Source organism: Theropithecus gelada, chromosome 10 (genome assembly GCF_003255815.1).
Source record: "Theropithecus gelada isolate Dixy chromosome 10, Tgel_1.0, whole genome shotgun sequence".
Lineage (NCBI taxonomy): Eukaryota > Metazoa > Chordata > Mammalia > Primates > Cercopithecidae > Theropithecus > Theropithecus gelada.
This window is the reverse complement of record NC_037678.1, coordinates 57,928,932-57,942,600: the sequence shown is the minus strand read 5'-3', so window position 1 is coordinate 57,942,600 and position 13,669 is coordinate 57,928,932. Positions and strand designations below refer to the sequence as shown.

Sequence of the window (13,669 nt, the reverse complement as noted above, 5' to 3'; positions counted from 1 at the left end):
TCTCTGGGCCTTGTCCTCAGGTCAGTGTTGTGCCTTCAGCTCCTGCAGAGGTGACTTCAGAGGTGGCTGAATGAAACCAAATGGATTTGGCTCGACCCCATCATCTAGCAGTGCCCAGCAAGCACCGGCACACAGTAGGTCCAGCCTGCCCGGACTCGCCCACCACGGGCCCCCTTCCAGAGCTGGGAGGCAGGCCAAGGGAGGTCCCTTATTGCCAAGAGCAAACAGGCCGCCCAGGGAAGTTTTGCTCTGGGTCACACCCGCCTCTGGGTGGCTGCCAATCTGCCTGCCAGAAACCGCAGGCTGGGCCGCGGCTACCCAGAGTCAGGGCCACGGAGCTTAGGAGACCTTGGGTCAGCTCTGCAAAGGGGGTGTTTACAGAATGCTTCCGGTATCTGCAGCACCACTGGGGTTCGGAGAGGGGTCTGGGATAGGGCTTCGCAACTACAGCAGGGCTAGGACCCTCTTGGGCTGGGAGGAGATAGGAAGGCCCCTGCAAGCTGTCACAGGCTCTTGGTGCTGGCACTGGCTCGGGCTTTCACCCACACACACGCACGCACACACACATACACACACACACGCACACGGACAGGCACCCCCTTGGTGGCCTTCACAGTTTCACCTTCAGGTAAATGGGCTCATCCTTTGGGCCATGAGGATGGGAAGCAAAGCAAGGAATGAAAAAGCTAGTGTGTGTGTGTGTGTGTGTGTGTGTGTGTGTGCGTGTGCCTGTGTGTGCCTGGGAGTGACCTCACAGCTGCCGGAACATAAAGACTCACAGGTCCGCCTCCCAGGCTCAAAGCTGGCTCTGCGGGGGACATGAGAGGCACACTGAAGACCCACCTTCTGGCCTTCTCCCTCCTCTGCCTCCTCTCAAAGGTAAGGAGGCCCGGGCCCTTGAATGCACTGCTGACTACTTGGGTGTGGAGGGGATGGGGATGTAAAAATCACAGCCAAGGACCCCCTTGGCAGAATTCCTCCAGGGCCCCACATTGGGCACAGTCTGGCCACCATGCCTAAGCAGGGCTTCTCTCCCTGGCACTCAGAGCTGCCTCCGGCCAGCCCTGCTCTGTGACCTCAGACACATGCCTTGCCTTCTCTGGGCCTCAGCATCTTCCCAGGTGAAGGGTATACAGTTTGTGAGGCCTTTGTGAAGGCCATTCAAGATCATTCATCAAACTTACCGGCAAATTAAGGAGGATTTTAATGTACCCTCATTATGAATGGGGGTACTGAAGACATGACATGCTTGGCCTGACTCTGAGCCAGCATTTGGATGGATACCTAGCTGATTGGAAGGTTTATTCTGCAAGGGCATCAATGCCGTTGGACTCTTAGGCAGTGAGTGACCCGCCCGCCCTAGCTAGAGGGGGACAGGAGACACCTCTGTGGAGTAATGACCTTCTCCCCGAATGCTGCATGGGACATTCACCAAAGAGCTTGTGGGACATCTACCTTGTCTAACATGCACAACAACCCCATAAGGAATTTTCAGTTAAGTGAGGCTCAGAAAGGGTAAGCAACTTGCTTAAAGTCACACAGCAAAGAAAGGTCAGAGCAATAGAGAAGGGCCATGGCGGAGCCCAGAACAGACATGGATGTAGGGGGAGAGGCACTCCAGTCTGTGCCTCCCCAAGCCCAAACTGGACCAAGGCAACAGCTGCTAAGCCTTGTCATCCCCTCGGCAAATGCTGAGTTCTCAGAACCATGGAATCGGCCCCACCACAAGCCACGATCTCACTGTATTTTCACGCTCCTTTGAGAAGCATGGACAGGAGCTTCTCTCCCTCAGGCCCCAAGTCTTGGTGCCCGGGAAGGCTGAGAACCACACTGGCATCCTGCCCTGCTGTTTGTTCTTCCAAAGGGGATGGGTAGGACATGATGCCAGTGTGGGTGGCTTGGGTAGTTGGAATAGGGGACTTGGGGCTCTAGGAGGGAGAAGGGGTCCAGGATTATGAGAGAACAAAGTAAAGCTGTCCTAGACTTGCCATTAGGGTGAGACTTACGGGGCCATTCTTCCCTGGTCCTAGGAAGCAGGGACTGCAGAAAACACACAGGGACTTAGTCACCATGACATGGAAAGCCACAGCAACCCTCACAGGGAGAACTCTGAGTCTTCCAGGCTGACCGTTGGCTCCGGGGCTCCCGGCTGTGGACCGGGACAGGAGGCAGACACCTGGACACAAGCAAAACCACATCGATCAAGGACTGGCCAGGACCTCATTTAATCTCCACCATCACTCATAAACAGGTGTTCTCTACTCCACTTTACAGAGGAGAAAACTGAGCTTCACCTCCACCTTCCAAAGCCGTTCGTCCACGTGTTCAGTCACGTAGCAAGTCAGTGGCAGAATCTGAATGTCAACTCTTGCCCAAAAAACTCCATGCCCAGTGCTCCTGCCCCAGATATCATAAGCCTTGCCCCCTCCCCAACCCCCAGATATCACAGCAAGGCCCTGGGGAAACTGAGGCACAATGGGACAACTTGAGTTTGGGCCTTGGATGTCAACCTGAACTTGGATGTCAATCCTGATTCTGTCTCTTACTGGCTGTGTTACTACATGCTTTGAGCTCCAGTTTTCTCATCTTTAAAATGCGCGTAACGATGGCACCTCATATTGGAGGGGTAAATGAGACAATGGCACTTGGCACATGACATACATATGGTATCACATGGGATAATTGTACACTAGAATAGTTGATGTCATTAATAGCCTCTCCTGGGTATTGGGGCCTACAGAGTCCTGCCCCCTGACAAACATGGCCAGTAGAGGGGTCCACAGTGGGATCCCGGGTGCACAGCTGCTGGTCTATTTCCTGGCACTCCTGTTTTCAGGTGGGAGGGACCTGAGGGTCACTCCTGACAGTCCTCCCACCATTGCCCACAAGCCAAGGCAGCTGAACCTCTGACTTAGAAGGGAACCCAAAAGCCCAGACTGTTTCTATGTGAATCACTTGTGGATTTATGAAAATGCAGATTCAGGCCGGGCACGGTGGCTCATGCCTGTAATCCCAGTGCTTTGGGAGGCCAAGGTGGGTGGATCACGAGGTCAGGAGTTTGAGACCAGCCTGGCCAGCATGGTGAAACCCCGTCTGTACTAAAAATACAAAAAATTAGCCTGGCGTGGTGGTGCGCACCTGTAATCCCAGCTACTCAGGAGGCTGAGGCAGAAGAATTGCTTGAACCTGGGAGGCGAAGGTTTCAGTGAGCCAAGATCGTGCCACTGCACTCCAGCCTGGGTGACAGAGCAAGATTCCATCTCAAAAAAAAAAAAAAGAAAAGAAAAGAAAGAAACTGCAGATTCGGATTTGTTATATAAAAATCCAGCTTTGGATTTATAGAGGGGCTCCAGATGCTGCCTGTCTAACAAGCTCCCAGGTGACGCTGCTGCTGCTAGTTCAGACCACACCTTGAGGGGCGAGGTCAGGCCATCATCTCTCTAATCTGAACAGCCTGCAGTGATGGGACCCACTCCCTTGTGAGGCAGCCAGACACCTAGCTCTGTGCGTTCATCTGCTAGTCAGTGCTGTCTTTGTGGGGGCCGTGATCGCCTCCTACTTTGTGGCCCCCACCAGAGGCTGGTCAGCCAGTTTGCAATGGCTCCTAGTGGCCAGTGTGGGAGTTGCCAGGAACTGAAAGCAGGTTTGCAGGATTATGGGGGGGTGGGCACTGGGCGGGGCAGGGGGTGAGGCAGGGCAAAGGGGTCATTGCCTGCTTTGGGGCTGCACAGGAGATATAAGGTCATGAGCCCCATCAATGTAAACTGCAAGTCTCCCTTCCTCTAGATAAAACCCTCATCCCCTAAGGATCCTACTCAACTCAAACTTGGGCCCCCACAGATGGGGCCACTGGAAGCATCTTGAATTATGCTTCCTTCTTGGTTCCCACCTTCAAATGGGCGGACAGGGAGCCCACGGCACCTTGCCGTATGTTGCGGTTGTTTTTCTGATGTGGGTGGTGAGGGGCAGGCAGGTCACATGGGCTGATCCCCTGACCCTGTCACTGGGGAGTGGGTGCCTGGCTTACGGACACAGTCTACCCCCACCCCGTGACCCTGAGTCCTCACTTGGGAAGCAGGACCTGGGACGCTCCCAGCCCTGAATCGAACACACTGACTTGTGGCAAGTCCCTGTCCCTCTCTGGAGCTCCGTTTCCCCATCTGTACCTGGCAGGGGGAGGAGGTTAGACTGGGTCAGAGGTGCTGAAAACCTAGCTGAGCTGCAGAAGCCGCTGGACAGCTTGTTAAAAATAACGATTCCAGGTCCCAGAGTCAGGGACTTCTGATTTTGTAAACCCCAGAGTGGGTTGGGGGTTCTGTATTTTCCCAAGTCTCCTGGCTGATCTGGTGCACATCCAGAGCTGGGAAGCTTGCTGGATGAATCAAAAGGCCAAAAACATCCATGATACGGTTCAATTTATTCGTCCTAAGATAAGTAGCCATATGCTGGAAAATGTACCAGCCCCTGCCATTTTCATCCTTGACTTGTTACTTTTGCCTTTCTGTAAGCTCCCAGAGGGCAGGCAGGGGCTGAGCCCTCTGCCATCATTAACAACAATGATCATCAAAGCTAAGTGCACTGAGTGCCTACTGCATGCCAGGCCCTGTGCTGAGGGTTTGCTGTGCAACATTTCACGTACTCCTCAGAGTAATCCTCTGAGTTAGATACTTCAAGGAAACTGAGGCTCAGAGAGCTTAAGTAACGTCCTCGAGGTCACTCAGCTAATAAGGGGCAGAATTAGAACTGGAAGTCCAGACAGGTGTAGTGGCTCATGCCTGTAATCCCAGCACTTTGGGAGGCCGAGGCAGGTGGATTGCCCGAGCTCAGGATTTCAAGACTAGCCTGGGTAACATGGTGAAACCAGATCTTTACTAAAAATACAAAAATTGCTGGGCGTGGTGGTAGGTGCATGTAGTCCCAGCTACTTGAGAGGCTGAGGCATAAGAGTCGCTTGAACCCAGGAGATGGAGGTTGCAGTGAGGCTGGGATTGTGCCACTGCACTCCAGCCTGGGCGACAGAGCAAGACTCTTGACTCCAAAAATAAAAATAAAAAGTAAAGAACTGGAACTCTAGCCCAGAGTCCTTGCCCGTAACCACATGCCATGCTGCCTCTTAGGGCATGTTGTGGGACTACTGGCCTTCGAGGCCAGGTCTGCATGGCTCTGAGGCTAAGGTGTGGACCCCACACTGCCCAGCCTGGCAGAGGTGGCTGGTTGTGAGGGTCTCACTGCCCACCTTGAAAGCCCGTGGCTGAGTGAGGTCTCTGTCTCTTCAGGTGTGTACCCAGCTGTGCCCAACACCATGTACCTGCCCCTGGCCACCTCCCCGATGCCCACTGGGAGTAGCCCTGGTGCTGGATGGCTGTGGCTGCTGCCGGGTATGTGCACGACGGCTGGGGGAGCCCTGCGACCAACTCCACGTCTGCGACGCCAGCCAGGGCCTGGTCTGCCAGCCCGGGGCAGGACCCGGTGGCCGGGGGGCCCTGTGCCTCTGTAAGCAGGTTTGCAGGACTGAGGGGGGTGTGTGAGCGGGAGGTCAAGGCCGTGGTGTCCTGAATCAAAGTGCAGTCCTCCTCTATCTCCTTGGATGCTCACTTCAGGTACCCCACCCATTCCAGCTGAACTTGGTGACCCAAAGCCCATTCTGTACTCCCTCCTCTCCCTTCTTGGCCTCTGCTTAAATCATCTTACTACCCCAGTAACCTTCCCCCATCCCTACCTGTCCAAATCATTGCCAACTTTCAAAGCCAGGTTCAAACACCTTCTCCCCTGAGAAGCCCTCCCAGATTCTTCAAATCGGATGCCACCATTCCCTTCTCAGGATCCTTACAACACTTTGAGGAAAATAAAAGTGCAACCTCTTATTTAGGGCATAATATGTGTCCAGAACTGTGCTAAGCACTTACTACACACGTCACATCATCCTCACAATAACCCTACGATGGGAAGTACTTTCAGACCCATTTTATGAATGAGGAAACTGAGGTTCACCAGCATTAAGGGACATGCTTCATGTCACACGGCATGGGACCGGATCCAACAGGCTCTAAGGAACATTTCATTCTGTCTTCACTCAGAGTAGGGGCCCTCGGAGCACTGCTGGAATCCTGGGTTTGCTATGTACTCACCAGTCACCCGAGCAGGTGACTTTCCTCACCACTCTTCTAGGCCTTGGTGTCCTCTGATGCTTTGGGGCAGGCTTTGCAAGCTGGCTCTAGTGACTTGGTGCCAGAGAATTCGTTGTCTTGGGAGGGCTGTCCTGTGCATGGTAAGACTTCTAGCAGCATCCCTGAACTCCACCCACTGTATACCAGGAGCACTCCCTGTCCCCCACGTCATGACAGTCTGTCTTCAGACAGTGCCAAATTTCCCCAGGGGGCAAAATCTCCAGTCGGGAACCATCACTTTAGAGAAATGCAAAAAGGCAAGAGATTGTTCTTCTTCTTTCTTTTTAAATAATAAGCCTTGTGGAACAATTTACCTCTTTCATTCATGTGCATGTCACACTTTTATAAAAATAAGAACGAGAGAGAGAGAGAGAGAAGCTCATGAATTATTGACAATTAATCTATTTATAGGAAAAGCATTGTCAAAAAACAACAGGCCAGGCACAGTGGCTCATGCCTATAATCCTATCACTTTGGGAGACTGAGGCGGGAGGACCACTTGAGCCCAGGAGTTCTAGGCCAGCCTTGGCAACATACTGAGATCCTATCTCTGCAAAAAAAAAAAAAAATTAGCCAGGTGTGGTGGCACATGCCTGTAGCTACTTGAGAGGCTGAGGTGAGAGGCTCGCTTGAGCCTGGGCGACAGACCAAACCCTATCTCAAAAAAAAAAAAAAAAAAAAAGTAATAACTCCATGTGAAATGCTTTATTTACAAATATTGTAAGGGTAAGGAGGGTGATTTGTTACACAGACTGAGGGATGATTGCTTGTGAAAATGTATCTGAAGAACAATTGAGATAAGTGCCACTTTGCTTACAAAGCTGTTATTTACATTTGCCATGACACGTGTAAACAGCACCCACAGAGTTTATTTTACACTTGCACAAGCCCTTACCATGTGTAAGACACTGAGGGTTTCGCAAATATAAACTCATTTAATCTCACAACCACATGAGGTAGGTACTAATATCACCCTTCTCTCTCTTTTTTTTTTTTTTTTTTTTTCCTGAGACGGGGTTTCGCTCTTGTTGCCCAGGCTGGAGTGCTCTGGCCAGATCTCCGCTCACCGCAACCTCCGCCTCCCAGGTTCAAGCGATTCTCCTGCCTCAGCCTCCCTAGTAGCTGGGATTACAGGCATGTGCCACCAAGCCCGGCTAATTTTGTATTTTTAGTAGAGACAGGGTTTCTCCATGTTGGTCAGGCTGGTTTCAAACTCCTAACCTCACGTAATCTGCCTGCCTCGGCCTCCCAAAGTGCTGGGATTATAGGCGTGAGCCACCGCGCCTGGCCCACCCTTCTGTTATAAATGGAAAAAAGAGGTATAGAGAAGCTAGGCAACTTGCCCAAGGTCACAAAGCTCATAACTGGCAGAGCTGAGATTTGAACTCAGGGAGCTGACTCCACAAACTCCATTGCTCAACTGCCTGACACGCAGCTGTTGAATAGTACATAGGCTGTGATTGTCGATAAGTGTATTAAGGGATTTTTCGTATTCCATCTTAATTCAGACTTCAAACACCGCAGGCCAAAGTGTACTTGGGTCCCTGGTCCTTCCTGCAACTCCCCACCTTAGTCTGTCAACATGGTGGGTGCTCATGAGTGCTTAATGATTTAAACTGATTTAAAGTTCACCGGGAACTGGTGAACCCCAAAGAGTCCAGTTAACACATCACAAAGGCTCAGTCTGGGGCTTTGCAGGGAACACGCTGCCAAAAACCTCTCCTATCACTCATTGAACGCCCTTCTGTAAGGGCCAACTCTGAGCTGCGAGACGCGCTACAGATTCACCATCGTGTAACAGTACATCCAATGCCGGGATCCTCATCTCCTGCCCCCCAGATCGGTCTCCCCCGTCTGTTGAAAGCATCTCCATGCTTCTCATGGCTCAGGCTCAAGACCTTGGAGTCATTCTAGATGTCTCTCTCTCTCTCTCTCTTTTTGAGATGGAGTCTCACTCTTTCACCCAGTGTGCAGTGGCATGATCTTGGCTCACTGTAACCCCCACCTCTTGCGTTCAAGCGATTCTCATGCCTCAGCCTCCCAAGTAGCTGAGATTACAGACTCCTGCCACCATGCCCAGCTGATTTTTGTATTTTTAGTAGAGATGGGTTTTTGCCATGTTGGCCAGGCTGGTCTGGAACTCCCCACCTCAAGTGATTCACCCGCCTCAACCTCCCTAAGTGCTGGGATTACAGGCGTGAACCACCACAGCCAGCCTAGACGTCTCTCTTTTCTCACCTCCCACATACCATCCACCAGCAAATTCATCATGGTATTTCCAGCATCCGACACTCCCGTCCCTTCTGTGGCTACCACCCTTGTCTGAGCCCCGTCATCATTGGCCTGGATTTTGCAGTAGCCCCATAATCATCTCCCTCCTTCTCTCCTTGCTCCTGGTCTATTCACAACACAGCAGAGAGCTCCTGCCAGATCACCTCCCTCCTCTGCCCCAAGCCTTCTGGTGGCTTCCCATCTCAGAGGAAAAGCCAAAGTCCCCACAGTGGCCTACAAGGCCCCACAGGATCTTGCTCCTGCTTCCTCTCTGACCTCATCTCCTCCTGCTGTCTGCTGCAGTCACATTGGCCCCTTGCTGTTCCTTAAATACCCCAGGCATACTCCTGTCTCAGGGCCTTTGCACTGGCTCTTCCCTCTACCAGCATTATTTCTCAGTGAGGTCTTTCCTGCTGGAGGATTAGATGAGCCAGGGGACTTACAGCATTTTGCCCCAAGCCTGGCACATAACAGATGCTATGTGGAAGCATAACCCACTCCCATTTATTGAGCATCTGCTATGTGCCAGGCTTGGGGCAAAATGCTGTAAGTCCCCTAGCTCATCTAATCCCCCAGCAGCCCTGTGAGCCAGGTACCAAGGCTCAGAGAGGCAAAATAACTTGCCCCAGGCCCCACAAGTGGGAGCCAGAGTTGGAACCTGAGTATGTGTGGTTCTGAAACCCCTGTGTGTGTATAGACCTACTGGAAGGTTTTCTCAGAAGATCTGGGAGAACCTGTTTGCTAATGAGTCCTTTCCCCAGACATAGCTCAGTGGTCACCAAAGTCTCACATACACGCTGTTCCTCATCTGCACTTCCTGAGCGGCTCACATGCCTCTCCAGCGCTCTTACTTCATTCTGTCTTGGAGATGATGCCCTCACACCTGTGCCCCCTCCCCAGGCTCGTAAGTCCCTCGAGGCAGGAACTATCCTCTTTCTGTCTAGGAGCACAGTGGTTGGCACACAGGAGGGAAACAGTAAATACCTCTGGAATGATAAGGAGTAGGGCTATTTTATCAGTGTATCTCATGTGCCAAGCCTTATGCCAGCTATTCATTCAAGGGGCATTTCCTGCAGTGCTGTGTGTTACACCTAGGCTCTGAGCCCATCAGAGGGATGCAGAGATGCACACTGGCAGCCCCAGCCCTCAAGGAGTTCATGTCCAGTGGAAGAAGCGGCAATAACACCCATATCTTGAGGGCTTCATTGAAAGAGTGTTCCCTGAGCACTTAGGCCATGCCTAGCACTGTGTGCTAGAGGGTATGGACATGTCATCCCATGGAACCTGGAGGTACAGTTACCGAGCTCATTATTGCTGTTGTTCAGGCCACTCAGAGAAGTTAAGTAACTTACTCAAAGACACACAGCCGGCAAGTTAAGCCCTGACATGACAGTGATGACTACAACACAAGTGGACAATGACTTTGTTGCATGAAATCTCAGTGTGCATAGAATACTTAAACGTTATTAATATATAGTAACTATACTAACGATAATAAGCAAGGACATATGGAAGATCTCCTTTATGTTGTGATCATTACACCCGTCATTCCGAGTAGTCTCTACCACCTTGGAAAATAAGTACCATTATATCCCACCTTGCAAATGAGGACACTGAGGCAAGAAGAAGTGAAATCACTTGGCCCAGGTCCACAGCTAAGAAAGGGCAGAGCTGGGGGCTCAGTCCAGTCCTGTCTTCTTGCAATCCCTGTGCCAGGATGCAGGGTGCCCCAGCAGGCTGGTGGAGGGCTGGGGAGAGGTGCATATCCTGGGCTGGAGTCCTGGGCAGGGCTCAGCTACTGTGAGACCGCTGCCTCCTGCGGCGGGATCTGGGCAGCTCTGCAGAGAGGGCTGTGCCGCTTTGCGGGTCACCGATGGGGGTGCGGTTTCTCCTCCGCAGTGGCAGAGGACGATGGCAGCTGTGAGGTGAACGGTCGCCTGTATCAGGAGGGGGAGACCTTCCAGCCCCACTGCAGCATCCGCTGCCGCTGCGAGGACGGCGGCTTCACCTGCGTGCCGCTGTGCAGTGAGGACGTGCGGCTGCCCAGCTGGGACTGCCCCTACCCCAGAAGGGTCGAGGTCCTTGGCAAGTGCTGCCCAGAGTGGGTGTGCGGCCAAGGAGGGGGACTGGGGGCCCAGCCCCTTCCAGCCCAAGGTGAGCGCAGCGCTGGTCCAGGTCAAGGGCAGGACTGCCTGGGGGCGCCAAGGGCCACCTGGGGGATGAGGTGGGGCGGGGCTTCCTGGGTACCAGGACCCAGGGACACATCAGAAGCTGGGAGGGGCAGAGGCTGAGGAGGGAGATAAGAAAGAGGAGCGGAGGGCCGGGCACGGTGTTTCGCCTCTGTAATCCCAGCACCTTGGGAGGCCGAGGTGGGAGGATCACGTGAGGTAGGGAGTTCGAAACCAGCCTGGCTAACATGGGGAAACCCCGTCTCTACTAAAAATTCAAAAATTAGCCGAGCATGGTGGCCGGTATCTGTAATCCAGCTACTTGGGAGGCTGAGGCAGGAGAATCGCTTGAACCCAGGAGGCAGAGGTTGCAGTGAGCCCAGATCATGGCACTGCACTCCAGCCTGGCCCACAAGCATGAAACTTCGTCTCAAAAAGAAGAATAAAAGAAAGAGGAGTGGAGGGTCACCAGGCCTCCCACTTTAAAACCGATAAACAAAAAGCAACTGCCTTTGAGATGTGTAATTTAAAACCATAAATAATTAAAAATAAAAACTGGGTGACAGAGTGGAGAGAGGAAAGATAGGTTAGGGTACATGAACCAAATTCTCACATTTCAGAGATATAATAGAGCTAAGCTCTTAGAATATATAATGTTACTGTCTTTATAATATATTGATACATATTAATAAAATATTATTAATTTATTGTTATTTGGGCTTATTAAAAAAGGAACTCAAAACTGAACCAGGCAAGGTGGCTGCTCTGGAATGTGGGCTGAGGGTGGGCTAGAGATGGAGAATAGACAGTTACCTCCCACCGTCCCACTATAAATCTTCAATTTTAGAGATTTTTGCTGTTGCTGTGTTGCTTTTTGAAAATTATTATCACATGAATGTGACTTTTTAAAAAAGGCAACTGAAAAGAGGAGGATTGGTTTCATAAATGCTGCTGCCACCCACAAGAGGTAGTCGAGTGTTTTGGGTCAGGTGCACGGTGTCTGCACCAGCCCCGCCACCCCCTTTTTGCTATGTGACTCTGAGAAAGTTGCTTAACTTCTCTGTGTCTCAGTTTCTTCAGCTGTCCAATGGGGACAATAAGAGCATCCACTTCATAGCGTTGTGAGAACTCCTTGAGTTTGTTCAAGTCAAGCAGCTGTAGCAGTGCCTGGCACATGGTACTGTATCAGAGGTAGCCGTTATTATCCCCGTGATGGAATATGATATATCCATTTAAATACATAGGAAAACGCGAGTGAGTTTGCCTTATGAATAAAAGCAGGATAAGAAGGTGTATTTCCAACTTAATCTCAACTAAGTGTGTCCCTATGCATGTATACAGGTATATCTACACGTACACATGCATACACAGCCCACACATATGGGTAGAAGTCAGGGTTTCTTAACCTCACCACTAACGACAATCAGGGCAAGTAATTATTTGTTGGGGGGGGGGGGCTTTCCCGTGCACTGCGGGGTGCTTAGCAGCATCCCTGGCTTCTACTCACCAGATACCAGTAGCATCCGCCCAAATGTGATGACCAAAACTGTCTCCAGATATTGCCGAACCTTTCCTGGGAGGCAAAATTACCCTAGTTGGGGACTACTGGTGTAAGACTAGAAGGAAGGACACCAAAATATTCACAGAGGGAGACTTGGAGCAGAGAAAAAGCTAGACCGTGGTAAACCCGCCATCTGGTTCCTGGCACAAGAATCCTGGAATCTTTAGCATCCTTGCCACTGGGTCAAAGCACCTCTCCACACAGGCTGGGCACCCTCTGCCTGTAAAATGCTGTTTGTCCAAAGAGATGAGAAAGCTGTAGTTGACTGAGGGGCCATCGTGACCAGCAAACTCTGGTTGCCAAATAACTAATATTTATGGAAATCTTACAAGTACCAGGCACTGTGCTAGGCACTTCATGGCCATCATTTTATTCGATGCCATCCACTGTTAGGAAATTTACATAAGAAGAAACTGAGATGCAGAAAGCTGAGCCATTTGACCAAGATTGCCGTGGCCGCTGGTGGGTGGGTTGACTGAGCTGCTGAGCCCTGGCTGCTCAGTGCTAACTCTTGTTCTTTCTCCCCTAGGACCCCAGTTTTCTGGCCTTGTCTCTTCCCTGCCCCCTGGTGTCCCCTGCCCAGAATGGAGCACGGCCTGGGGACCCTGCTCAACCACTTGTGGGCTGGGCATGACCACCCGGGTGACCAACCAGAACCGCTTCTGCCGACTGGAGACCCAGCGCCGCCTGTGCCTGTCCAGGCCCTGCCCGCCCTCCAGGGGTCGCAGTCCACGTAACAGTGCCTTCTAGAGCAGGGCTGGGAATGGGGACATGGTGTCCACCATCCCCAGCAAGTAGCCCTGTGCCTGGGCCCTGGGCTGATGGAAGATGGCCCCTGCCCAGGCCTTTGGCTGCAGGCAACACTTTAGCTTGGGTCCACCATGCAGGACACGATTAACACCCTGCCTGGTCTGCCTGGACCCCGAGGTACAGTGGAGGTGCAAGACCTAGTCCCCTTTCCTCTAACTCACTGCCTGGGAGGCTGGCCAAGATGTCCAGGGTCCTCTAGCCCATTCCCTGCCTACACACACCGCTTATATCAAACATGCACACAGGCGAGCTTTCTCTCCAACTTCCCCTGGGCAAGAGATGGGACAAGCGTTCCCTTAATATTGAGGCTTCAGCAGGTGCTGGGCTAGACTGGCCATTTTTCTGGGGGTAGGATGAAGAGAAGGCACACAGAGATTCTGGATCTCCTGCTGCCTTTTCTCGAGTTTTGTAAAATCGTTCCTGAATACAAGCCTATGCGTGATCTTGTGTGTCAGGCCTGTGTTTTCTGAGAAAGCCCTCCCATTATCTGGGGCAGAATCCGGGGCGGAGTTCTCTGTGAACCTCACAAGGTGAAATCACACGGTCTTAAAGAAAGACAGAAGACAGGCCTTCAAGTGATCCATGAAACCCAATTCATATTAATAATAATTAACTTTTTTTTTTTTTTTTTTGAGACGGAGTTTTGCTCTTGTTGCCCAGACTGGAGCTGGAGTACAATAGCACGATCTCGA

The 13,669-nt window shown here is 51.8% G+C and overlaps 1 protein-coding gene across 1 annotated transcript; it reads left to right on the top strand.

Annotated features, from left to right (window-relative positions):
- The first annotated feature begins 303 nt into the window (after window positions 1–303).
- WISP2 (WNT1 inducible signaling pathway protein 2) lies at window positions 304–13,420 on the top strand. Its single transcript, XM_025400007.1, has 5 exons — window positions 304–628; window positions 795–879; window positions 5,277–5,493; window positions 10,338–10,592; window positions 12,697–13,420. Exons 2-5 carry the CDS (start codon window positions 820–822, stop codon window positions 12,915–12,917), a joined length of 753 nt encoding a protein of 250 aa, XP_025255792.1. The 5' UTR covers window positions 304–628; window positions 795–819; the 3' UTR covers window positions 12,918–13,420.
- The last annotated feature ends 249 nt before the right edge of the window (window positions 13,421–13,669 follow it).

What these genes read in the sequence shown, in the direction of transcription:
- WISP2 (XM_025400007.1), top strand. Translation starts at nt 820, where the DNA reads ATGAGAGGCACACTGAAGACCCACCTTCTGGCCTTCTCCCTCCTCTGC. An exon ending in TCCTCTGCCTCCTCTCAAAG is followed by an intron (nt 880 to 5,276) that starts GTAAGGAGGCCC and finishes CTGTCTCTTCAG; the next exon opens with GTGTGTACCCAGCTGTGCCC. An exon ending in CCAGCCCCTTCCAGCCCAAG is followed by an intron (nt 10,593 to 12,696) that starts GTGAGCGCAGCG and finishes TTTCTCCCCTAG; the next exon opens with GACCCCAGTTTTCTGGCCTT.